This window comes from Nyctereutes procyonoides, unplaced genomic scaffold (genome assembly GCF_905146905.1).
Source record: "Nyctereutes procyonoides isolate TBG_1078 unplaced genomic scaffold, NYPRO_anot_genome, whole genome shotgun sequence".
Taxonomy (NCBI): domain Eukaryota; kingdom Metazoa; phylum Chordata; class Mammalia; order Carnivora; family Canidae; genus Nyctereutes; species Nyctereutes procyonoides.
The window spans coordinates 102,128,463-102,156,361 of record NW_026575125.1 but is presented as its reverse complement, the minus strand read 5'-3'; the positions used below and the strand labels follow the sequence as shown (position 1 = coordinate 102,156,361).

Here is a 27,899-nt window from a genome sequence, read left to right as displayed (position 1 = left end):
TACTAATTCCAACAGATAAGCACAGCACCACCAAGTGTTACCTTTTTAAACCAAGACTGACATTTATCTATTGCCATTTGTTCTCATTCTCATAAATGAAGACTTTTATTTTCATTTAATTTGAAGTTTTTTTAAAAAGTTGTCTCTACATCCAACGTGAGACTCAAACCCACAACCCTAAGATCAAGAGAAGCATGTTCCACTGACTGAGCCAGCCAGGCGCCCGGTGACTGTTTAAAAAATTACCTCTTGTTGGGTACTGTGGGAGCAGAAAAATCTAGGAGCTTGTGCAAATCACATGTGTGTGTCTGCAAGGAGAAGTTTACCCTTTTATTTTCCTTTGAAGCACCCTTAAGTATACTCTTAAAATATGTCATGAACCAAATGTCATTATTCATTTTCCACATGGGATAAAACATCTTGAAGGGGAGAAGCTGAAAACAAGCATATTAAACTGATGATCTCTTTTCTGGCAGAAGGTCCTGGTATGAAATTGGTCATTGAATTTTGCAAAGGAGGCTATATTTATTGCCCTTCTTTTTCTAAGAAGGGCCATTTTAATAATTTTTGCTATCACATCAAAGATAGCAGATTTTCATAATTATAGTCAATAATTGCAGCAGTAATGGTGTGCCATCTGCAGCCTCTGTGTAATGGAAACTAGGGAGGAAAACATGTCCCTCTGCTTGGTAAGAGTTGCTGTGGAACCTGAGGCCCTGGTGCCAGGTTGCCACTCCTCAGCCCCGGGTCATATACCAACTTCCTTATCTTCGTCCCTCACCCATTTCTTGTCTGTTCTTTCTCACTCCTGTGGCCTTGATGATGGGTCACATTCTGGCACTGGGGGAGTGATTGGAACTTCCTCGGGATCAGATATTTGACCAAATTCATTGCTTTACAAGTGAGTGATTGGAACTTCCTCGGGATCAGATATTTGACCAAATTCATTGCTTTGACCCATGACCCAAAGATTTATGGAAGGCAAGTTGGATATTGACATAATGAAACGCACACCCACTTACTCAGTTGCTTCAGTCCATAGCAAGCTGTCTGACACTGAATGATGAACATATGTCTCAAGCTCGACTCTTGCCCATGTTTCTTTCTCTTTTTTTTAAGATTTTATTTATTTATTCATGAAAGAGAGAGAGAGAGAGAGAGAGAGAGAGAGAGACAGGGAGAGAGAGAAGCAGGCTCCATGCGGGGAGCCTGATGGTGGGACTCGATCCTGCGACTCCAGGATCACACCCTGGGCTGACGGTGGCGCTAAACCACTGTGCCACCCGGTCTGTCCTTGCCCAGGTTTCTGAAGCTCTGCTGCCTTTCTTAGGTTCTATGATGGCACCATTCTGCAGTGACTCCAATGTCAGCCCTCTGACAGCAACTTTCTTTTCTTCTTAGAGGCTCACACTAGAATGGCCTCTTTCCTTTTCATCCCCACCCAAAGCAAAGATGGTAATAGGCAGCCCTTCATTCTTGGTTATCTGACAGTTCTGCAGTAATGAGGGCCAGGCTACCTCCATTGCACTAGCTTTTTCTGTTTTTGTTTTTTGGGAACATTCACATCTATGTGGCCCTGGGGTAACTATGATGAGGCCTCTTATCTGGCAGGTGAGGATGGTCAGGAATTGAATAGGCCTGTAGGGACTTGAATGCAGAGCAAATGACTGGTTTTCTTTCTTTTCCTTGTCACTTGTTGGCAAAGCAGCAGTCATTGTTTCATCTTCTTCCATAAGGAATTAAATTTTTTAAGTCATAAATAATCACATTAATACTTCAATTTAGTGCCCAAGATCTGCCTTTCTTTTTCCCTCTCTGTGATATTTAAGAAATAAGAGTAAAATGGTAGGTAGCTTGGCATGGCAGCCCAGCTGAAGAATTCCTGATACCTTGCATTTTGCTTCAAGCACCTTTTTATCAGTTTTCAGAGCCCAGAACAAATAGGGATTACTCCTAATGTGGCACAGAGGAATTGTGTAGTATCACAACTCCTTTGCTATTTGGTGTGTTGGTCACCCAAAGGCCTAAAAGCTCTTTTCCTGAGAGCTCAGTTGGGGAAATTGAATGGGGCCATTTCAATGATTTCTTGTCATTTGGAATATAAGTTTAGGGAAGTTCAGCCTTAAGTGATCAGAATTTGATACTTTAAATTTAAAAAAAAAATTATTTTATTTATTTTTTTAAAGATTATTTATTTATTTATGTATTTATGTATTTATTTATTTATTTATTCACGAGAGACCTAGAAAGAGACCTAGAAAGAGAGGCAGCGACATAGGTAGAGGGAGAAGCAGGCTGCCCGCCGGGAGCCTGATGCAGGATTCGATCCCAGGACCCTGGGATCACGACCCGAGCCAGAGGCAGACACTCAACTCCTGACCCACCTAGGCGCCCCAATTTTTTTTAAATCAAACCATTAACATCATCTGAGAAATGGGGTGTTTTAAAATAAAATTGAATGTTTAGTGACCTTATGTGTCCAGCCAAATAACTAAAAAGCATTTGTGTGAGAAGTTTTTGCTTTGTGGATTTTGCTTTGATGACCAAGAAAGATAGCTGAACCATGTTCCCATGGAGTTTGCTTATTTCCTTCATTACAAGATTCTCCTTTGAGCCCAAACAAATATCTGCTGTTTTGGAGGACTCAAAAAATGAACACAGTGTATATCTGGTAACGCATGAGTTATATTTGAGTATGTGACTTTTTCTCCCAATTTGTCCAAAGGCACCTCCAGAAGCACATCTGTTGAAGCCCCAGTGTGAGAAGCATGGGTTGGGTGGATTTGCCTAGAAAAGTATCAACTCTCCTGTCTTGAGCTTGAGTTGTTTGTTCTAAGAGAAGATCAGAGGACCTTGAAGATTCTGGGGGATAGGGGCTGGAGGAATTCAGATTATAGAGTAAGAGGGAGAAAGAAAAAGCCTGTAGAGCGATAATAAAATTCATGTCTGCGCATTTTGTAATTCTCAACGGTCGAGACCAAGCCTTTTGTATTTTCTGCACTGATGGATGGTATCTGGCGCGTAAGAGGTGCTTGATAAATACCGCATTACTGTTTTTGTGTTGCCAAATTGGGTCAAAGGCTAGTTTGGGTAAAGTAAACTGTTGTTGAAATGGCTTGGAACATTTTTTTTTAAGATTTTATTTATTTATGACAAAGGGCGGGGGGCAGAGACACAGGCAGAGGGAGAAGCAGGCTCCATGCAGGGAGCCTGATATGGGACTCGATCCTGGGTCTCCAGGATCACACCCTGGGCTGCAGGCGGCGCCAAACCGCTGCGCCACCGGGGCTGCCCGGCTTGGAACATTTTTAAGGCAGCGTTCTCTTCCCAGATAATCTTGTGAGGTGGACCGGTGGAAGTAACTAGTTCAAGAAGTGATAAATAATAGCAAATTTTCTAATCCTAAGGAACAAATCAAATGTAATTAATCAACAGGTCTGATCCTAAAGGAAAGATTCTGAAAGGTAAGATGGGGGATGGAGTGGTGCCAAGGAGCTCTAGTGGATTGCCATGAGGATAAATCCCAATCAGACATGGGCTTCCTCACTGTAAAGGTGAGCTAGGAGAGTGTCTAATCAAGAGTGAGAACACCGAAAACTTAAACTCAGTGCTCTGGGAAAGGCAACATCATTTCTATGAGGGGAAGCTATGCTTGGCCAATGAATGACTTTATGGTTTTCAAGCAACTAAAGCATATGTGGACAAAGGGAAACCAGTACAGGTGATCTACTTAGGCTTCCAGAAAGCTATATGTGAGTTTACACACCAAGCCAAGGAAACTTAAAATAATTGGCATCAACACAGAAGTGTGGGACTGTTCCATCAAACATTATACAGTTGACTTGTAGGAAGGAAGCAAAGGGTATGGAATAGAAAAGATAATTTTCTGGAGAGCAATATTAGTGGTGACATTCTCTGCCAAATTAGGACCAAGACAGATTTTACTTAGAGCTCCAATAAATGACCTAGAAGAGGAAGTAGACATTGAAAACATTACTTCTTGGGACGCCTGGGTAGCTCAGTGGTTGAGCATCTGTCTGCCTTCAGCTCAAGGCATGATCCTGGAGTCCCAGGATCAAGTCCCATATTGGGCTCCCTGCATGGAGCCTGCTTCTCTCTCTGCCTGTGTCTCTGCCTCTCTCTCTCTCTCTATCTCTCATGAATAAATAAAATAAAGCCTTTAAAAAAAAACAAGAAACTTCTGTCAGCAAACATTTTCTAAATAGCAAAGAACTTGCTAAAAGGTAATAAATTCTAGAATGTATGCCCAGGTGCGAGGGTATTTGATAATGGTGAGGAGAGGAGGTCTTTTGAGGGTTGGAAGTCAGCCCTGTAAAAGGAGGACCCTGCCCCTCCTGCATCTGCCTGCACTAAGGTGCAGAGTTTTCCCCCTCATGTTACAGAAACTAACCTCTCTTCACCTGTGGCTCTTGTCCATGTCCATGGGATGGAGATTAATTAAGAGTCCCTTGATGCAAGTCTATCACAGTAAGCTGTAACTCACCATGACCTCGAACAAGAATTTTGTGGAAGTGGATTTTGAGGGATGTTATTATGTACGTACAAACACTGAAAATGTAAATCTTTCTTTCTTCACCATTTCATTGGCATCTGGCTAGAATTTTGAAGAATGGTTCATGTGGCATGAAATCTGATGTTAGAGAATAATTTTTCTTTATGTAAAGCAGCAGACTTTGCTACCACTTAGTATAAAAGCTTTCTAGATAGCCATTTGGAGAAATGTCTTTGGGAGGATTCATGATAATGAATGAGTTGTTCTTTAGGTATATTTTCCCTAGAAAGTGGGTTACTGAAGACTTATTTTCCCACTGTATTTGGGAGGGAGGAATTTTTGGTGTATCATGAAAGAGTGTAAAAAAAAAAAAGCAAAAAAAAATTAATTAAAAAAAAAAAAAGCTTAGGAGGGTTTTTATTTTCCAAGGTACCCAAGTTGAAAACAACCATTAAAAAAAAAAGAGAAGCTACTTTTTAAAATGTTCCTGACCCGCCATGACCTGTGTAATGTACACGAAATGAAAGGTGTTCATATTTGTGTTAGAGCAAGTGTGTGTCTGTGAGCTTCCCCATCCATCGGCTGCATTTTCCACCACTCCTGTGATAAACTCAGGACTCAGCTGTTGACCCTCTCTGGTCTTGCTACTTAATACTTAACCTAAATGACTTTAGCAGGTTATCAGAGAACAGGGTTCCTGTGGGTTTCTGGAGAGATTATTTAGGAATAGTAAGGAAAATCACTCCCTGTATTTCTGAGGATACTCTCCCTCATCCACTTTCTCTGTAGTCTTAAGTGATTGCCCACAGAAGACTGCTCAAGGGGACAACCATTAAGACTTCTGCACACTGTGGTGGTGTGTGTGTGGGTGGGGGGGAGAGGCAGGTGTGCAGAGAAAGAGGGAGATGCTGGTGGCTAGCATTCCCCCACCCTGGAAATCCCTCCCTGTGGCCCTCCAAGCCTGGCCTGACTAGCTGTCTCAGAGATGACTCTACCAAAGCCTTGCTCTGCCAGGGATTGTGATGCATCATTGCTTGGGTACACACGTGCCAGAAGTACTGTTTGGCCCCAGAGAAAGGAATGTCCTAGCCAATGAATAGTATTTCGTCTCTAGGCTACTTTTTTATGGATAGCCAAATGTGGAACTGAGATGTTTGGAATCCTTTACCCCTCTAGGCATTTTGTTAAATTATGAGCCCAATGACAATTATAAATTGGTGTTGGAGAGAAACTCTCAAATGTGCTACCAAGTTACATACTCCTAAAGCCCGGACAAGAAAAGCTCTCTTTCATTAGTGCTCGTCTTTTCCTGCCTGCCCCTAGCCAACCCCTGAAGAGTCCCCAACTCAGTTTTGTGAGCCTTCATTAGCACCTGCTGCTTAGGGAGTATGTATTGGGTCCTCTAGATTACTGAAGAGTGTGGGGTTAATCACCAGTATCACTATTCCAGCTCAGAGGCCTTGAACAAAGTGGTTGTAAACGTGCAAGATCCATGCAAATGCTCTAGCTGCTCAAGAATGACTGGTAACCTACGGCAGAGAGTGCATTTCTCACCACTCACTCACTTGGGCTGATAGGCCTTACTTGAGGAAACCTTTGGTTTACTACCACTAAAATGGAGTTCCAGGATTGCCAGAGAGAAACTTTGGTTCATAATTTGCTTATCATTTAAAAAGCAATAAAAACCCTGCTTGATTTCTATCTGGAGTGGATTTGCAAGCTGTTGCAAGCTCGTTGGAACGATGCATGGAGTTTTAAAGTAGCAGTGCTAACTCTTCCAACTACACTTACAGGAAGATATTCTTAGAAAAATGTAATACAACTGAGTTTCCGAATTTATGTGTTTCCGATTGGCCTTCTCTAGCCTACCTTATAGGATTAGTGGACCTAAAAATAATTGGCAGTGTTAAGCCCTCCAGAGCTGTATTTTGGCAAGGTTTTGCAAAATACTAACTAGCTGCATTTCTCCTGCTGATTGGTAGGTGATCTCAAATGCTACATCTGCATAATAACCATAATTTATATGCTTTCTTACTAAGGCTTGAGTCAAATGACTTAGGGCTTTCGAAGTGCATTGCGCATCCTGTGTGGTTATTTCACTCCTTTTTGCAAAGGGGAGGGTGGATTAATGTATATGTTCCTCCCCACTGGGGGTATGAAAAACCTTTTGAGATTTTCTTTCTTTGTTCTTGGGAAGCAGAACATTGTATATTCCTCCTGGGGTTCTTAGGTGGCTTGGAAGCACTGGAGTTACACAGCAACCTGCTTTTCAGTTCACTTTGTGGCTGCATGGATTTAAAGATCTAGAAAGTGAGCAGAAATCATTTTGGTAACTCTTGACACTGATGGCAAGAATTGTTTTACTTTTGGAACAAATAAAAATTAGAAAAAGTAAAGTAGCAATTGAGGGATTAGGGAAATCACCCCCTGCAAATAATAGCTTAATGTAGGTCCCATTAGGAAAATTACACCAATTGTTTATATTTTTTAAAAGCTTCCTGAAAGCCCACCCCCCGACACATATACACACATTTCCCCTTTTTCCTTTGAAAACTGGCACTTGCTTTAAAATAATCATAATCATAATCTTTTTATCCTAGAAGAGTTCCAGATTTACAGAAGTTGGGAGGATAGCACAGGATAGTTTTCCTATTATTAGCATCTTACCTTAGTGTGGTACATTGTTACAATTGATACACCAGTAAAGACGCATTATTATTTGAAGTCCCTACCATATTTTGATATTCTTAGTTTTTAAAATTTTACTAATGCTTTTATTGAGATACAATTCAAATCCTAAATGTTTGCCCTTTTAAAGTGTAGGGTGGTTGGGACACCTGGGTGGCTCAGCAGCCTCTGCCTTTGGATGAGGGTGTGATCCTGGAGTCCTGGAGTCAGTCCCACATCTGGCTCCCTGCATGCAGCCTGCTTCTTCCTCTGCCTATGTCTCTGCCTCTCTCTCTCTCTCTGTCTCTCATGAATAAATAAAATCTTAAAAAAAAAGTATATAGTAGCTTTTAATATATTTGCAGAATTGTGGATTCATCACCAAAACCAATTTTATAACATTTTCATCATTCCAGAAAGAAAATCCCCTACCTTTTAGCTGTAGCCTCTCCTTATGGCCCATTCATCTAGGCAACCACTAATCCACTTTCTGTGTCTGTAAAGTGACCTATGCCAAACATTTCATATAAATGGAATCATACAATAGGTGGACTTTGGTGGCTGGCTCTTTCTTTTGCGTAGTTGTGTGTTATTTTTGTGGCGTGTTTTTGTTTTGATATTCAGCCACGTGGGTTTTGTTTTGTTTTGTTTTGAGATTCTAGCACGTATCAGAACTTCATTCCTCCTTATGGCTAAATGATCCATTGTACGGATATGCTACATTTTGCTTCTCCCTGCTGATGGACTTTTGGCTATTATGAATGATACTACTATGAATATTCACGTACACATCTTTGTGTGATTTCCTTAGTTTTCTCCCAATGTCTTTTTCTGTTACAGGGACCCATCTAGGATACCATATCTTTTTCCATCATCATGTCTCCTTAAGCTCCTAGGGCTTTGCTTTTGATGGCCCTTGAGATGTCTGCGTTTTGTTTTCATCAGTTCACTATCACTTCTGCATGCCATTCAACACCTCCTGTCTGGCTATTTTGACTCCCCTAAAATCCACCCTTGAAGGAGAAATTTCCCTGAACTAGCCGGAGGAGAGAAGGTACTGCCTGCCTGGCCCCTCCCTCTCCCTCAACTAGTCAGAAAAGTCTCTTCCTGGAGGACTTCAGTAGCTTATCAGGGTATAATAGATGTTCTTTCTTTCTGTCTTTGTTTCCTCATTGCACTTTTTCATTTACATAATGCTTCCTTGTTTACAAAGGGCTTTTGTAAGGCTCTAGTGGGTAAGTGACTTTCTGACTTTCCACAGAGCCTGCCGTGAGTCATGTAGAGCTGGGACTCAAACCCAGATCCTAACTTACCACATGAGTCCTCTTATCCTGAGACTACCATTAGCCTTGCAGAATAAAACCTCTGAATTTTGTTAAGTATTTGGAACCTTTTAAAGTCCCTTTCTAAAAACCCCTTGTAAAGAGCTAAGTTTTCTTCAAAACCCAAGTGAGGCATTCTGTTTCTGCAAGAACAACCAATGTAAAAATTACAGTCTCTTACATTTGCAATTTACAAAGTGCTTTCCAGTTCGTTCTTCTCAAATGTTCTTCTCTGCAGCCCTCACCCTTAGGGTACAATTTGCGTCTCTTTTATTTATTAATGGCATTTGGTGGTTTTATTGGTAAAATCATTTGGAGTGCAGAGAACGTTTGCCCTACAAATCCTGCTGGTGCAGGCAAGCCTGGGTTCTCTGCCACTAGGCCCCATAAAGGTTTCTGGCTGCCGTTCCCTCCACTTAGAACTCTGGGGGACTAATGACTTGAGATTAACTTTATCTCCTATGTATACAGAAAACTAACACCTTAGTGGTGACAACAAGTATTCTTCTATCACCATTCCCCCCAAGTATGTGAGAATCAGAGAGACATTTTCTTGGCATGTAGTCGGACTTCAAAATGAATTTTCTGAGAAAAACCTAGAAAAGTGGTTGTAAGATACAGTTAAAAATAGTCTAGTTGATAGTAAATAAGCAGAGAGCTGGCCTGGGAACCGATCTCCATCTGTAACACTTTCTATGGGAAAGTGAGTATGAGCAACCGAACATCCACAGGCATTGGCCACACCCCATTTGTACATCAGAGCCAGCCTTTGGTAAAAGGAAGTTGACGAGATAAAACGAGAAAGCACATTTTCCACAGATGTTATGCCACCAAGTCCTATTACAGGATAGACTAGATTCCCCATTCTCATTGCCTTCTTGTTTAACCATTGATTTGAAGTGCCTCCAAAAAAGAACAAATACACACTCGGCAGAATTGAGTAGTAATTTATTGTGATTATCTTTGTTCATCTTTGAAAACTAAGGCATTGATATCAAGACTAAAGAGGAATTACATAGAGCTGGTATGATTGAAAAAAGTTTGGCTTATTTGAGTGATTTTTTTTTTTTGACATAGAGTTAAGCTTTAAAAGCATGCTTCATTGAATCTCATCCAAGCCTCAGAGGACAGGGCTAGGGGACCTTTTTTTCTTTAGAAGGCAACTGACCCACAGAGAAAAAATTAGTCAAGGGCCATGTAGAAAAGCAACTTAATTTAGGTGCTTCCTTAGAAAACCATAAAACATTCAACTTACCTGCTTTTTAAATGAAGAACAGGGAACTCTAAACAAATATAAATAAAAAACAAAAGCCTTTAGGTTCATACTCGGTGTAGTCCAAAGTTGTGGAGGAGGGACACACAGAATGGTAAGGGTAAAGGAAAGGAGTGAAAGCAGCCAGGAAGAGATAATGTGGACAGAGCCCTGCACATCCAGCAAAGGTCATGGAAGGAGGAGGTTGAGTTAGGGAGATAGATGAAACAAAGAACAGTTGTAGATCGTCACCTGAGCTATTGAATTTACTGGCTTATGACTGTTCCCAGCTCTTCCATGGCTCTAATGCTTAAGCCTTTCAAGTAGTAATTCTTAGAGAAGTGTATGTAGCAGAATTACCTAGAGCCCCTTAAAAAAAGGCATATGCCCAGCACTTACCGTTGCACTGTCTGCGCCCACCTGTCTCATACTGGATCCCATTGTCCCTCTGCTCACTCAGCCAAGAAAATACTGCTCCATCTTTCTTTTTTTTTAATGTTATGTTTTTGAGAGAATGCAAGAGAGAATGAACAGGGGCAGGGGGAAAGGGAGAAGCAGGCTTCCCACTGAACAGGGAGCCCAATGCAGGGCTCGATCCCAGGACCCTGAGATCATGATCTGAGCTGAAGGCAGATGCTTAACCAACTGAGCCACCCAGGCACCCTGTTCCATCTTTCTTAAATGAGAAAGGATCACCAGGTTCAGAAAGGAGATCTCCAGAAAGAAAAGGCCTTTCTTGTTCAGACACAGCATTTTAGGAGCAGTTGCAGCCTAGCAGAATGTCTTTCAGATACTATGTGTGCCCTGGCTTTTAATATAAATTGTTTTGGGCACTTTAAGTAAAAATATTCAAGATTAAGAGTTGCATGTTCTTCTGACTGAGCCAGTCAGGTGCCCCAGAAATCTTAAAAATTGATTGATTTTAGAGTGAGCTAGTGCATGATGGTGGGGGGATATGGTTAGGAGCAGAGGGGGAGAGAGAGAATCTCAAGCAGGCTCTGATGGGGCTCAAACTCACGACCCTGAGATCCCAATTTGAACTGAAACCAAGAGTGGGATGCTTAACCAACTGTGCCACCCAAGTGCCCTTAAGTTTTAAAAATCAAATGAGTTTACTCAAGTTCTTACCAGAATGCGGAGCTCTGATTCCATTTTATTTTTTTTTAAGATTTTATTTATTCATTCGTGAGAATACACGGGGGGGGGGAGAGAGAGAGAGAAGAGGAGAGGAGAGGAGAGGCAGAGACACAGGCAGAGGAAGAAGCAGGCTCCATGCCGGGAGCCCGACGTGGGACTCGATCCCGGGACTCCAGGATCTCTCCCTAGGCCGAAGGCAGCGCTAAACTGCTGAGCCACTGGGGCTGTCCTGGTTCCATTTTCAAATGCACTGAGACGGCCCCCCCTTTCCTCCTTGTACTTCTTATCAGCCGAAATTGGTTGTGGCACTGAGTCCCCAGTAGCGTATGCATGTCTTGGGATTTAATTTACAAGTGCGTCTTGGACTGTGTGTGTCTCAGACAGGGCTTTGGGCAAAGATGTCAGATTACATTTTCAAGTAATGCTTTTTAGAAATGCAGACAGAATAAGTGGCACATTCAAGGCTACATGGGCAAAAGTAGCCTGTTGGAGTGGGCTGCTTTGCACAGAGAGGAAGACGACTTTGCCAGCAGAAGCATTAGCCAAGTGTCTACCCTTAACTCTGTTGTCCTTTACAGAAGGCAAGCCTTTTACTATTAGACAAAGTCTTCCTGGAAATACCTTCTCTCTAAAATGAGAGTGGATTCTTTTTTAATTAGGTATTGCCAAAAAATATGTACTTCAGTGTTCTGGTATAAGCTGGTCTCCATAAGGTACTGCCAGGGGCCCCTGGTGGCTATGAAACGGACAGTACACTGGCTATGCTGGGCCATTTGTATATGTATTTATTTGTTTAAAGATTTATTTATTTATGAGAGCATGCATGCACGTATGCAAGAGCAAGTGGAGGTAGGGAAGGGGACAAGCTGACATGTGCAGAGTACAGAACCTGGCATGGGGTGCAGTCCCATGGCCCCGAGATCATGACCTGAGCCGAAATCAAGATTCAGCTGCCACCCAGGTGCCCCAATATGCTGGGCCTTTTTGATGCTCCAGTGTATTCATGTGTCAGTGGAAATGGTGCTGTTTTCATTCAGCAGGTTACTGGTAAATTTTATTGCTGTTACCCATTTTTGAAGGGTGTCTCAGTGTAAAATTTCTGTGGGGCAGTTTATACCCCTCAATGTCTAGCACCTTCTTTTTTTGTCTAGCACCTTCGTAAGTATAGAAAATTATTTTTTCCTGCTGTCTCTAAATTTTCCGTCTTCAGGTTGTGTGTCTGTGTGCGTATGCATTGGCGGTAGAAAAAAGGTGGGCTTTCCCTTGGACTTAGAAGCCTATTTTGATAGCATCCAATAAGTAGCCCCTGAACACAGATTATTTTCCAAACTCATGAATTGTTTTGCCTTGGAGATTCTATGCATACCCCAATGGAATCTTTGCAGGCACTCGAAAACCAGCATGTGATGAATTTTAGCCTGTGACAATCTTAAAAAGTAGCTGCCCCCTTATTATAATTCATTTAAATAGCCCTGCGTGTCTTAAGCTCTCACTCTGAGCATTCCAATTAATTTTCTATGTGAGGTGTGAGTGTGATGGATTATTTAATGCAACTACAGCAATTGCTGTATTAGTTGGGGTTCTTCGTATTAGTTCACATGTTAAGACCATGTTGGGGGAAATCCTCAACCCTGAAACCTGGAGACAACTGGATAGCTCTCTGTTAATTATGTGTCTCAGTACCAAAGTCCTGCTGTGAACTTGTTAAGCCAGTGAAGAGGGAGTTTTGTTTTTGGTTGTAACAAAGATGTTTGCAGAAAACTGAGCCTTAGCAACCTTCTTCTTTGGCTAATGAGATCTAAGATACTCTGAAGCTTCACAGCTCCTAAACTCTTTTTTTTTTTTTTTTTGCTCCTAAACTCTTATACACAATCTTACCCACCCCCATTCCTTTTTGGGTTAGATTTGTCTGCTGACCAAGGGTTTCCAAAATGCTTAAAGAAACTTTTAGCAGTTTCTTTCTGAATGAGGAAGTTATTTGAAGATTGTTTACCTCTTCCCTTCCCTCAATAGTCCTTTATTACCATATTCCCCCTTTTTTGTGTGGCAGTAACATTCTCCCTACTTTTTAATTGCCAAGAAGGAAGAATGATCAGGCATATATAAGATTGTCATGATTTGCATACATGCTATTGACAGTCCTAGTTTAGTCAAATTAAGTTGCTTACCTCTGTTTTATCTGCTGTACCCCACATCTCCAAAGCCACTGTGATATCTGTCTTAGGTCAAGATTTATTCTTCTAAGCACACTTAGCCAAGAAGCAGCAATGGCCAGATGATGGCTCAGTTCATTTCCCATGATTGGTGGTGTTTGGTTGGCTCATCATTCTCCAGCCCTTTATTTATTGTATGTACTTATGGTTGGGTTGACAGGTGCATATGTCTTCAGCATACTCAATTCCTGAGTACCTGTGATCTTGATTTGTTTTCAGACCTCTCATCTTACGTGGAACATGAACAGCAATAGCAGGAGGAACCATGGCAGTGAATGCTTGTAAACGTGTAAAAACTAGATAACTGTTGGAGTTCAGTTTTCAGTGGCACCATATCTCCTAGTCATTATGAAGGAGAGGTATGGTCTCTGCAAAGCACAGTTGTGTTCTGTGGCAAGAGGAACAAGGTATGGGTGGAATTCAGGATCTATTAAAAGTAAAAAAAGCCCTCCTAAGCCTCCTGTGCTAACCACAAGCAGAATGTAGTTGGTGTAGGGGAGGGAGATGCTTTATGGGTCGAGCTGCTGTGGAGTGATGCATATTATAGCATTTCTCTTGACTCTGAGGACTACATCACTTCATAAAGATTACATTTATTGGAAGCTATCAGTCTATATTGGGATGAGTGGCTACATATCCCAGTATCATAAGGTCAAAAATAGTGTCTAACTGCAGAAGATACTGGATGAGAAAGTCTGAAATTTGAGGGTCATTTGCCATTACCATTTGTGACTTAAAGCCTGAAGTTATCCAGTGTGAACTCCCATTGTTTCTTCTTGGCCACCAACTCCTTGAAATCCACTTATTCCTTTGCTTCCCCACAGTATGACTACCTCTGGTGTCTTTGCTTAGTCTTTGGCTGTCATATATTTTATAAATCATTATTCATTAAGGGTACCCTCTCTTGGAATGTCAACTCCCAAAAGCTAGAAAAACTTATGTCTCATTTGCATAATTTGTAGAGTATTTATCATAGAATCTTGATTAATTTATTTTTTAAAAAAAGCCTTGGGTTGATATTGAATGATATGGTTTATTGTTTATAAACAATACTAAATAATAATAATACTAAAATAACAGTTAATACTGTTTATTATTACACCGATTCTCCTGTGGTATAGCAATCTTCTTGATTTGAAAGTTCTTTTGTCTTTTGTAGGTGGCTTTATTATTTTAGCTTTTCCATAAGGGAATGGATGTTTTTAGTTTATTTTCTTAAATAAACTCTACCCTCAGCATGGGGCTCAAACCCAGGACCCTGAGTTCATGAGTCGCATGCTCTACACGATTGAGCCAGCCAGATGCCTCGATGTTTTTTGGTTTCAGTAAAACTTTTCAGATACACATGATACCTAGGCTTTTGCGGGAACCTCTCAGGTGGAATTGAAGTGTGTGCACTTAAGCGAAAGTCTTGCCTCTTAGACCTGATGAATGATGATGGAGATTGATTGTCGTACAATTTTATCTTCCAGGTGATCATTTGAAGATCTGTCCCCAGGGCTATACCTGCTGCTCTCAGGAGATGGAGGAGAAATACAGCCTGCAAAGTAAAGATGATTTCAAAAGTGTGGTCAGCGAACAATGTAACCACTTGCAAGCCATCTTTGCTTCCCGTTACAAGAAGTTTGATGGTAGGTATTGGAACTTTGGTCCAAGGAAGCATCAGTATGTGCTTTGTTCTTGACTTTGTTTTACACCTTTTATGCAAGTCACATTTTACAGTAACCGCTCAGTTCATACAATTGCTTTTTCACAGCTCCTTTGTCTTCTCCGAAGACATTCTCCTTTTTGGATCCCTAAGGGCAAGTTAGCCTTCCAGCTTCATTGCTAGGATCCTTCTGGATACAGTAGAATCTGTATGGTAGGCATTATGGAAATCTGGTCACAAGGAGCCAAAAAAGAGATTAAAGTAGTTTAATTTAAAAGCTTTCATTTATTTTCTTGGGTGAACACAAAATAGTGTTGTTGACGCAAGTTACTGGGGGAAAAAAATCTCCCTAATAAAAAGCAGGCATCTGAAAACTTAGAATAAGCATAGAGATTCTGCAGATGCTGGACTTCAAATTAAATTTCAAACTGGATTCCCCAGAGACAACCAGAATTCCTAGGAGCCCTGTAGAACATGGATAGGATTAAAATTCAGCTCTTGAGTTTGCATGCAGCAGGGACCCAGAAGTAGCTCCTGTATTTATAATTGTCGTTAAACTGGGCTTCATCCCTTAGCTGGTACCTTGGCTTAGTCTATCCATGTAAAGCCATGACCCAACCCATTTCAATCCCCTGTGCCAAATAGGAATTTGCATATGAATGCTTTCTTTTAATAGTGAAGAAATGGCCAAGATAAGCCAAATGAGAAGAACTTCAGTCCTATCTGAAGCAATGTTACAGATAACAGACTTTTAGAGTCTGGGTTCCAAACACCTCAGGATTCTCTTCTCTGTTGCTCTTCACTCAGTTTGAAGAGTGTTATGAAGTAGATTTTATTTTAATAGGAATGATTTCCTTTGTGCCTGTTTTAAAGGCCATTCTAATTACATAGTACCTTTGAAGCATGCTTTTCCTGACATTATGTGTGGTGGTGAAGTACAAGGCAAATTTTCGAGATGTGAAATGTCTTTGAGTATTTCTGCAAAGGGCTTGTTACCATGGTGAGAAGTTGGACTAAATTAGATTTATATAGCTGATAAGGCAGTCCCCAGCTAAAGAACAGGTTGTATTTCAAATGTTGGCTTTTGAGATTTGTTATTTGAAACTTAGAACCAATTTAATAAGTGTTCGGTTCCCAGGCTAGACCATGAGAGCATATTTAATTTGTAATGTAGTTGAACTAAAGTTCTCTCTATGTAGCATGTCATTTATCATACCCATTTTACCACCAGTTACTATGCAATATTGTGTTCAATCTTGAATTTATCTTCTCCTTCTCCTGGGTGGATGAAAATGTTTTATATGTCTGTATGTCTATTAGTCTATACCCCCACCCCACAACACATGCTGTAACTATAAAGAGTACTTAACAACATGGTAACATCCCTCGAAGATGGGTGTTATTGCCAAAAGACATCATTAGGCCACCTCTGTCTCTCTTGGTCACTAAACTCTTAGTTTAATTATTGAAAAGACTGGTATTTGCTTGACTGGCGTTTCTTATTCAAGACAGTAACCTCAGCATTTTCTTTGACTTTGAAGAGGATACTCAGAAAGACAATTAGATGGCCATCTTAGAAAACTTGAGATGCTAACGCATGAAAACAACCCCTTGGGGTTTAATAAGGGCATGTAGGAGGAAAAAGTCTCTTTGCTCTTTACAAATGGCTAGCCTGTTGGTAGCATGATGGAGTGGAGACAAAGCTGTTTTCAGGTTCTGCCACCTCCAAGTCACCCCATTTCCTGTTAGACGGGTCTCCTCCTGGTACAGAGCCCACAGACATTAGTGACGTCTCTTGCCTGCAGGCCTGCTGCTTTAGCTATTCTTTTCCCTTCCCACTCCCCATGGTTTTATAGCATTACTTGTATGATTCCAGCGTGTAGTTTTTAAAAAGCCATACAGAGAAACACTATCAGTAAGTGTTAACATATGTTTTTTTAAAAAGGATGGAAAAACCGTTTCTCTGGCCCTTCCCTACCAGGTTTCACATTCAATAAATGTGTTAACACTGTTTCTTTATCAGTTTCAAAACTGGTCCTGAAAAATGATTATAAAGCTTTAGTTTATTTCTTCTGACTTCAAATTAAAATATGGCATAGACAACAAAGGTACTGAACACAGATTACATTTCTTTCTTTCTTTTTTTAATATAGATTACATTTCTTTTGAAGGAGTAGTAGCTTAAATGTGTTTGGTGTGGAGATCAGAACAGAGCTCTGGGATGTGTTGCCTATTTCCTCCAAGCTAAGTTTTCTGAGATAATTAAATGTGTTTGTATGCTTAAAACTTCAGTTGACTGGTATCCAACAAACCATAATCCTCAAGTGGGTACTGCATTTGTTGACTGATTTTTAAGGATGGCCATTAGGACCCACCAATGTGCCTCAGGCCTAAAGAGGATGTTGAGTGAAATTGTTTATGGGCTGTCTTGATGCTCCAAAATCCAAGGGCGGCAGGGTGCTTCCGTCAAAGAATTGTCCAAGCCATTACAAAGGACAAGCCTGAGGTTATTGATGTGAATGGAAGGGAAGAGATTGGGCAGAGCAATAAGATGGCAGCTGGAGAACTATGATGGGGTGTCCAAGGTGGCAGGAAAAAGGCCTACGACAAATCCTGAGGAAATAACAGAGGGACACATGGGAACCTATAAGGTCAGGCAATTTCAAAGGAGCCTCTTTTGCCATCTCCAAGCTTACAGTGTAAATTTAAAGTGGTGACCCTGAGCCCAGGCACCTTCCTCTACCATCAGAACTTTAGTCCCGTTTCTGAGAGAACACTTATTTCTAAGACTGGAACAGTTAATTTGTTATAAACTTTTTGTTTGAGATTATTTATTTATTTATTTATTTGAGAGAGAGGGCATGTGCATGTGTCCTCTTGCATAAGCTCATGAGCAGAGGGGGAGGGGCAGGGGCAGAGGGGGGGAAGCAGACCCCCCCACAAGCAAGAGATCTACACACACACACACACACACACACACACACACACACACACACACGGGGGCCCTATCCCGGGATCATGACCCAAGCCGAAGGTAAATGCTTAACCAACTGAGCTACCCAGGTACCCTGCTTATTAAAGTTAAAAACTTTTCAACAAAAATAAGGTTGTAGGCTTTTAGGGGGTCAGCCTTCATTAACTAGAAATCATCCCATTGCCTCAGGTTTTCTATCATTCTTCCTCAGGGAGCTCCAGAGTTCAAATGCCAGTCATGTTGTTTCGGAGCCAGTTCCCTTATCTTTAAAGGCTTTTTGTTCTACATGTTTAATTTTTTACTGTTTGCCCATCTAAAGAGATTATACAGACTGTAAACCCATTTTTTTAAACCCATTTTTTTTTAAAGTTGTAAACTGTGTACATGTGTGTATTTACAGACCTGGAGAAAGTACATTAAGTATACTTCCTTAGGCACTACCCCTCCACACCAAAATTCTCAGGATTCTCATTTTTAAACTTGTACGTCTGAGTTTAAGGTCTCACCTCTTTATTTTTCTACACTGTAATCTCCCTTGCCCATTCTTTAACTGAGGATCTGTACCAGAAATGTACAAATATACTATCCTAGGCTAGAGACCTGGAGCTAGAAAGTGATAGTGGCAGAGCTAGCTGCTCCCCCTCTTGGTGAGTTCTGGGAAAAAAAGAATTTTTTTTTTTAAAAGTAGAACTGCTAATTAACATAGCTGAATCGGTTATCTCATGAATATGCTAATCAGATGCTCAGTTCAGGGGGCTTAGAAAGAATTGCCAGGCAAAGGAATAGAAATAATAGAAGTGGGGCATAATCCGTGTTTAGGGACCACAACATAAAGGCCCACCCCAAAATGTCATGTTTTGTGAGAGACTAGTTGTTTTTAAAAGAAGCATAGTTCAAACAACCCAAATAGATTAAGAAGATTAGAGCTGCCATGTTAAATATATCTCTGAATCACATAGTAAAACCGATGTAACAAGTTTGAAAATTTATTTTTGCTTAACTTCCAAAATCAAATAGTTTGCATGTTAAATCTTAAGGGAATAGAGATGTTGTCTTGATGCTAGTCCACTGCAAAAACTCTGTTAATTCATCAGCGTAGGGAGCAAATGTAGTAACTTCTGGAGGCAGAGCACAGTGAATTGTCAGCCTGATTCTGCTGTGAACCCACTGTGACCTGGGGCAATTAACTGGGTCTCAGTTTTCCCATCCATAAAATGAGGGGGTTGAGCTAGATGCTCTCTAAAGACCCTTTCAATTCTAAAAATTCTGTGAATCTTCTAAACATGTGACTAGACCAGCTGCTTTAGTGAAAGGTCTTACAAGATGTTAATTAGCCGCCTGTCTGGTACCCTCTATTTTCCTGCTATCATTTCTTAACTCCACTACTTTCCCCAGGTCTTTGAAAACCCTCCCATGAGCCCGAGGCTTGTTAACTCAAAGAATAGTAGAAATTTTCTGAATTAGCTTAAAACGCACATAAAAGAAATAATTGTCTGTCCCATCTATCTGCACAGGCCAAGTGTAAATCAAAGTGGCCACCCTTCCCTGAAGCCCTCAGCCCCCTTGTTTTCTGTCATTTCACGAAGGCAGGACGTGTCGCACTCTGCAGATTTTGCCAAATCTGTGTTTTAATCACTGACTGGAAGTTTCCCAGAGTTCACACTGGCCATCCCTTCGTTAGGCCGGTTGAGAAACCAGCGTGGAGGTGCAGGGAGTTGACGGCATTAGAATTCGCAGGCCCATGAACACAGTGACCTCAGTGGGAGGAAGCTGGCTTTAAAAGGCAAATACCTCTGACCTTCACTGTTTTTTCAACTACATGGTTTTATTCTTGTCCTTTGTGTGTCCATATTGACTGACTTACTGAAGACCCCCTAAAGACCCCTGGGGAGTTTTTTATGTCAAAAAAATCCTCCAAATAAATGTGTCATAGAAGGGTATAACCTACATATGTCCTAGGGTTGCTTTTTTTTAATTTATTTATGATAGTCACAGAAAGAGAGAGAGAGAGGGAGGCAGAGACACAGGCAGAGGGAGAAGCAGGCTCCATGCACTGGGAGCCTGATGTGGGATTCGATCCCGGGTCTCCAGGATCGCGCCCTGGGCCAAAGGCAGGCGCCAAACCGCTGCGCCACCCAGGGATCCCCTAGGGTTGCTTTTTAATCCTCACCTTAGAATTGATCCATTCAGACATTCAAAAAAATGCATTGCTTTTTTTAAAACCTCTGCTCTAGTGCAGTGGACAACATTTCACAGGATGAGTAGCTACAGAACTACAAAGAAAGACATGAGGCCTTCTCGCAAATGCAGTGCTCTTTCTAGATCATAATGCTAATGGTCTTTGATTTCCTTAGAAGACAGACACTACTACTCTTTTCTTTATAATTCTGTTTTCTTTTCCTTCCATGTGAAGGGGACTAGAAGGCCAGACATTTTGCTAACTCTTTTATAATCTCTGTGAAACTTGGTGAAAAAGAGCCACTGGCAGCTTACTGTAATCAAATCAAGAGCTCAGACAAAACACACCCATTTCTGTATTGACAAAGGTTTTCTGCCTTTTGAGTTGTTATCTGAAGTGTGACCAATTGTGGCTCTAGCATTGGCTATCTCTGCAGATTGAAAATGCTTGTGCAACTTCCAGGGAGCCCAGGAGCCCCCGGTACTTGGCTCTGTGGGCCTCTGCTGTTAGCTTTGACTTCTTAAGAAGTCGTGGCATCAGCAAGAAGCAGCAAGTGAGTCAATGGAAGAGCTTCGACTGAACTGCTTTTATCTATTTTGTTGGTTCATTGCACTTTGAGCCCGTGAGTCTAGAAAGCTGTTGTTTCTCTCTGCCCACCCTCTTTCTGTGTATCTGTCCATCCAGGCAAAGAAAAGGGCATATTCGATCCTGCACTGCATCTCCACTGATTGACAGGGAGAATTCTCCAGCCAGGCCAGGCCTTTCTCCACCTGCTTCCCCTTGAAAGAATTAGCAAAGCAATTGAAACTGTTGTAATAAATATGCCTCAGGGAGAGCACTATATGGGCACAACCTTTCCTGGAGTTCGGTGGGTCAGAAATTTTGAAAGACACTCTCATAGCCTTTGATTTAGTAATTCTGCTTTCAGATTTTTATCTCAAGGAAAGAAAGATCTGTATACAGGTTTATATTCAGGGGTGTCCATCACAGCATTATTTACAATAATGAAAAATAGGAAATCGGTCTTAAATGTCTCATAATGATCCCGGTCTGTGCATATGGTGTCATATATATGCAGTTGTTATAAATGGTGTTACCAAAGAATCTCATACCCATAGGAAACGCTAACTACACGGTGTTACCTGAGAACAGGTACAGATATGGTATGATCTTAAGCCTGTAACAATACATATCTTCATAGGAAAAACATAGGGAATTTGATAAACTGTTGTGGCTGTCTTTTAGTGATGGGGTGACCGACAATTTGGTTCTATTTTCTTCATATCTCTCCATACTTTTTAGATTGCTACAGCTTGAAAAGGGATACTTGATAGGAAAAGAAATTGTATTTTTTATGAAAAAACGTAACTGTTTTGGTGGTGTTTTAAGAAAATATTTGGGGTTCCCCCCAAAAAAGTATCACAGTGGTCACTGTAGACCATTTGTAGACAATAGAAAAATGCATGGAAACCTTCAGCGATTAAGTTAAATGAATAGAATAAAGGGAAATAAAGTACTTTTTGAGTACAATGAAGGTATAGTATTTTTCTGATGTTACCGAAAAATTTGGGTGGACAAAAGTGAGAAACACCTACTGAAAAATAATTACCCTATGTCCCTGACACCCGTTGTATTTTTTTTAAAGATTTTATTTATTTATTCATGAGAGAGACAGAGAGGCAGAGACACAGGCAGAGGGAGAAGCAGGCTCCATGCAGGGAGCCCGACGTGGGACTCGATCCTGGGTCTCCAGGATCAGGCCCTGGGCTGAAGGCAGCACCAAACCGCTGAGCCACCTGGGCTGCCCGACACCCGTTGTATTTACATCAGCATCATATTTGCCTTATCTTTTTTTGTGCATGTAGATGTAAATTTGAGTCTTAACAGATTATTGATACTTTATGTCCTGATTTTTCTCTTGCCACTAAGTCATGAGCACCTAAACTGTATTATAAGGTTTGTTTATGAGGCCACAGAATAGAACCACATAGAGTTATTATATGGAACACTTGGGACGGCTGCTCCAGCCTCCTGGCTTGCTTAAACCATCCCCTCAGCCTTCTTCAGGCACTGGAATGAGAAGGCATAGGTGTGTTAAAGGGAATTGGCTAGCTGGAGCCAGGTGTCCTCTTCCTGTGGAAGGAATGGTGTCCAGTGGAAGACTTAAGAGTATTTAGCCATGTCTCTGGCTACAGTAGCATGAGATGGGAGCCATGAGAGAGAACACAAGGAGCTTTAGCATTCAAAATGGATTAACTATGAAAATGAACCTTGCAGAAAAAGGGTTGCACCTATTTTGGTAGGATCCCTAGCACCTTTTCATATGTTCACAGCCCTTAGGGCTGTGATTGGCAATTGTCCTGTCATCCTAGGGGAGGTCTGTTGATGTGCTATCGGTCGATGAACATTAATCGAGTGTGTGTCCTTTTAGTACACCGTGCCCTAGCAGGCACTTTTGAGGAGTAAGATTTTGCCAAGATAGAGGAAAATGCCTGCTGAAAACTTAAATAGACTTTACCAAAAAAGCAAGACAGAGGGAAGAGATCTTCAGAGACCAAAGTTTCAGTTTCGTTTCCGTCAGTAAGATGTTCGTTTAATTTCCTTTTTCTCTTATATTCATCGATGCTTATTCTCGCTGTTCTTGATTAAATGCATGCTCTTGGATGAATGGGTGAATATAACTCTTTAAGTTTTCTTAACAGTGTGAAAAGTATGATTTGTAGCATTTTCAAGGAGGCTTCTTTTCTCAGGAATTTTGTCGAGGTGGTAACTTAATGTTCACACACCATGCCAGGGCTGTGAAGTACAGTCTATACAGTAAAGAGGAAATTAATCCTTCAACGTAAAAGGCAGCTTCCTAATACTATAAACACAAGGTGGTAATTTATAGCACATAGCCAAGTGGATTGAAAAGAAAGGACTTCCAATCTCTTAAGGTCGTGGGTTAGTTCTAGAATGTTTTCTAGCTCATTAATCAATAGCCAGCCAATTGTTTATAATGGAGTAACTAATGGTGTTTAATAGCAGAACTGGGGGCCTTTTGACCTGTTTCAAGAATTTTGAATGTTTATTTGAAGCAGGACAAGTGGCTGGGGAGAGAAGAAATGATGTTCTTCTTCATTCTTTTTAAAAGACAGGATATTTGAGTAGAAACTGTTTATATGGAAAAGGTGACCTCTCATTCTAGTTTTTCCCATGTTCAACTGATATTATTGATATTAAGAATAATTCGCATTTAGAGCTGGGAAATAGTCCCCTAGCTCAGCCCTTGTTCTGAGCTGACTTCTGGCAGATGAAATGTGTGGGGAGGGGTGGGTGGGGATTGTCCTGCCACTTCCTTCTCAATTTTCCTTTCACCGATTCTTTGCTTAATCCTTTACCCTGATCTGTGTTTTATCTTTGCGTGAAGTGTGTGATACTCTCTTCTGATATAAAACCTCTTCCATGGGTTGAGGTTTCTCTCTTTGGTTTCTTGCATTCAATGGTCCCTCCCACCCATGTGGATGTCTGGGACATTGCACAGCATTGGGAGCCAGAGCTGTTAAGCATTTCCTTTGACTAAATTGCTCCCAGTTTTATAAGGCCTTGAGTCTCCTTAACTGATCTCCAGCAGCTTTGGCTTAATTTATGTTCCTGAGCTGGATAATATTGGACTCTGCTAGGAGAGATAAAAACCAGCCTCAAGAGATTTTTAAGGTGATTGTAGATAGGAAGAAACCCTAAAGGTGACAATAAGAACACTACCTATTACAAGTAGTGTCCATTTGTTGAGTGTCTTTGGTGTGCTGCGCATTATCCATCTAAGGTGAGTAGTAACAGCGTCATGTTATGGATGAGGCCACAGAAAATCAGGTTTGATCTTTCATCCATCTGAAGTCACACAGTGACTTCAGCAAGTGAGAGATCCCATGGTTTCCCCACTGTGTCACACTGGTTTAGAGATGTAGCATGTTGGTTTCTGTTTCCACCCCCATGTTAAATGCTCATCCATGGGCCCTGGTAGTAGCAGTTGCTTGATCCTTAGAACATAATCACTCAAGCCTCCAAACTGCAAGCTGAAGGAGAAATAAACCATGATCACAGATACCATATTTTAAATGCTTTTAAACCATCACCTCATTGACTCTGTCTTTCAGACACCGGTAGCATCCCTTGAAACAGATTCCCTTCCCACCATTTTCCATGAATATAAGTTGTTGCCGCAAGGGAGATCTAATTCCCAATTAACGGAGCTTCTGATCATTGCGGAATCCTGGGTTACACCGTGCTGGCTGGTCCTCTCTTCACCACTGAGTATCTTATAATTGGCTTCAGGTATAATGACTAAGAAGGAATGATTGCTAGGTGTCTCCGGCCTGTACAGTTGTTCTTCAGCAATTAAGATCTGACCCTGATCCTGAATTCTGAATAATGGAGGAGAAAGTGAAGATGAACATTACAGTGATTAATGAAGTTGCCATTAATGGCCGTGGACCAGGACTCAAATGTCTAATTTTGCTCTATTCCTCGTTGTAGAAGGAGGTGTCCTAGGAATAAAAGGAGGACTGGGGATGCACAAGAGTTATACACGAACATAGGAAAGCTACTAGTTTGTAGGAGGGGCAGGTGTAAAAGCCCCTGTTTTTTCTCCTTATAGCAGATTATTATGCTTTGGCTGATATTGGACCTAATTGAAGTGGCTTTTAGAATTTATGTCCATCGGGATCCCTGGGTGGCGCAGCGGTTTGGCGCCTACCTTTGGTCCAGGGCGCGATTCTGGAGACCCTGGATCGAATCCCACGTCGGGCTCCCGGTGCATGGAGCCTGCTTCTCCCTCTGCCTGTGTCTCTGCCTCTCTCTCTCTCTCTCTCTCTCTCTTTCTCTATCATAAAATAAATAAAAATTTAAAAAAAAATAGAATTTATGTCCATCATCCTTATAAGGTCTCTGAGGCAAAAGGCATAGGTTGAAGAGTCCCATTTAACAGAGTCAGTAAGAATAAGTCTAAAGAGAAGGGTGTTTAGGTCTTTTGAATCCCTTGACTTTTGTTCCATTAACTTCCATAGGTGAAAGAGATGAATACTTTAAAACTTTCTATATGAAATGAAAGATTAAGGATTTTATCAATGCTTTAAAAATCTCTGGTGCACATAAAACCATGTGTGGAGGGTTGGTGGTATAGTAAAGGTGAATTGGATGAAGAAAATTTGTCTTATTGGAAATGTTGATTATAATCTGATTGGGCAAGAAGGTTAAGATGTGTGCTAAACCTGTGCTTTCATTTGAGTGCATAATAGCCACTCAGTACATACCTGTCAAATTGTGTATCCATTAAGAATGATTTTAACTTGTTATACATCAATTTTGTAGAATTCCTGTGTATAGCCCACTCTATATTTGCAACCTATATGGCCATACTAAAGAGTCTTTAAAAGAGTGTCAGAAAGGAAATCAATTTTCTGAACAATGAAAGGAATTAGAATTTAGTATGTATGGAGCGCCAAACTGATCTCTTAAAGTTTAAATTAACATCACACACAGCACAGGTACACACACACACACACACACACACACACACACACACACACCCTTACTAGACAGAATTTGAGTCCTAGGAAACAAAGTAAGATCCATGGTGGTATTGGACAGAGGGCATGCTGGTTTGAAATCAGTTCTCCTCTTAATTAGATTGTTTCTCTTATGCTCCAGAGCAGCTACATTATACAGGGACACCAACCCATAGGTTCTTGATCTGAATGAGGAAGTCTGAGACTTTTATTTTTTTTCCCATAAAATGTTTAGTGTCTTAGCATTTCTTTGACTTGGAACACTTAGAAGCCTAAACAATGAACTCTGACATTGTATAGATGTTTTTAAATTCAAACACCTCTGAAATGCCACTCTGCTTCCACCCATAAAATCTGTACAACTAAGGTGCCATTCACTAGAAATACAAGTGAATATTCAGTTACTTATTAAATGAGTCATCAAAGCACAAGTCTAATAATTTCCAACATCCTACTTCTACACTAAATGATGTGTGTCAGTTTTATGAGCAATATAATAAAAATCCAATGTGAGGGAAGGACCTGTGGTTGCCTTTGGAATCTTCTCTTTTGGATCGTGAAATACTCATAGCACCGGATTGACACAAGGCTTGCATACTGATCTCAATGACCAGGCTTCAGTTTCCCAGCATGTGAGAGCTATATGTGTAACCCACTGGACCCATACTAATACAACTCAGCTTCCCTTGTTTATTATGTACCTGATAAACCAGCAGCACTTGGCCAGGGTGCTAGCGATTCAAGCAAGGCACTGGAAGTGGACCTGATGGCATTTCCAGGTCTCTTCTTACCCCAAGACTCTCCAGCTTTGAATTCTAGAAAAGTGCTGCCTGCATCTGGACACTTAGTTGAGAGACTTCCACACAGGAAAATTTATCCCCCCCAAAACATCATAAATCACACCCAGGAATGTGAGAAAAAAATGGGAAAAAAAACAATTCATTGGAAAGACATTCTAATTAAAACGTTTAACCTGTATGCTTCATATTTAGCACAGCCCTGAGCTGGTGTTGATTGCTATTGAGGGGTGAAATGAGACATGTTTCCTTGGCTAGAGCAGTGGTTCTCAAACATTAGGGTAAACAGAGTTGCAGATGGCTAGGATCCATGCCCAGAATCTCTGATCCAGTGGTTTAGGGTGGGGCCCAGGAACTTGCATTTCTAACAAGTGCCCTGGTGATGTGGTAACATGGTGTTGATGTTTGCCTGTCGTGGGACCACACTTGAGAATCACTTGGGATTTTGGAGAGAATTAGAGGCCTCTCAGGTACCTTATTTGAGTAACGTTTTTCCTATGGTTCTCTAGCTCCTTGCGTACTTTCCAGTGGTCTTCCAGGCAGAAAACTTCTGTAAAAAATACCAGGCTGTGCACTTGGAATGGAGGTGAGAGGTTGACTTGTGCACTCCCCTTTCTTTTTAGCTCTTCAGAGGGAATCCATTTCCCTTTGTCTCCTTGAAGAGCACCCAGGAAATAAAAAGCAAAACTCAACCAAAGGAAAAGGAAAGAGCCCCTCTCCCCACAAAAATACCCCATAAACAAAACACACACAGTTTGAAAAGCTGAAACCCAGAAGACCGTGGACTTTGAGGCTCAAGCCCCCATGTGGTGATGAGCAGAGGCATAGGTATCTCTTGGAAGTAAACAAAGTCACACACCCCCTCCAAAAGGCTTCAGTGTTTCCAATGCAGGTTTCGAGAAACTATTTGTGTTTTTTTTGTTTGTTTTTTTGTTTTGTTTTGATTTGAGAAACTATTTGGAAGTAGTTCTCAGCCTCTGATTTGCCCACCCAGTATGAGTATATAATGGCTTTGTTGGGCTATTGCATTAGAAGATTGCTAATGTTCTGGTTTCAAAGGAGGCACCAGATTTTCTTTTCTGCTCCATGTTCATTTGGAGGCACTTTCTTAATTGATGTGGTCCTTATATTTTGCTTTGGTATTTATTACATTTCCTGCTTGTAAACTTGATATCATGAAGTGTTTATTTTTATACCAGCCATAGATTCTTTAAGAATGATTGTTATAGATACACCACTAACTTTTTTCTTCTTTGAACTGCCTAGGAAAAGCTTCAGGAGAAACTAATTTGCCCTTTGTACTTAAGAGATTAAAATCTCTTAACACTCAAGCCAAAAAGTATACCTGGAATAATCAGGTATTCTTAATGTATTTTTCTCAAGTTATTTTCCCTGCTGTCCTGTAAATCTACCAAATCTGTAATTGAGTCTGCTAGGCATTGCATGTCTCTCTCCCTCCTCCCACCCTCCCCCCACAGAATCTCATGATGTTACCATATGAACTCTTTAAGAACCCAGGGTTAACTTGGATACCCCAATTTGTACTAATGCCACGGGAAACATCTGAGGACCCATTTTCAAAAAACCTGAGCGCTAGCTTTTGGAGTATTTCATTATGTTTCTTGGCCTCCAGTATTTCCCAGGCAGTGTT

At 41.0% G+C, this 27,899-nt stretch overlaps 1 protein-coding gene across 1 annotated transcript in view; it reads left to right on the top strand.

Annotated features, from left to right (window-relative positions):
• The window catches only part of GPC4 (glypican 4), a 111,607-nt gene that overhangs the window by 61,923 nt on the left and 21,785 nt on the right, over positions 1-27,899 (top strand). Inside the window, exon 2 of the mRNA XM_055338941.1 lies at positions 14,577-14,735. Within this exon, the coding sequence (XP_055194916.1) occupies positions 14,577-14,735 (159 nt within the window). The remainder of the gene's footprint in view (positions 1-14,576; positions 14,736-27,899) is intronic.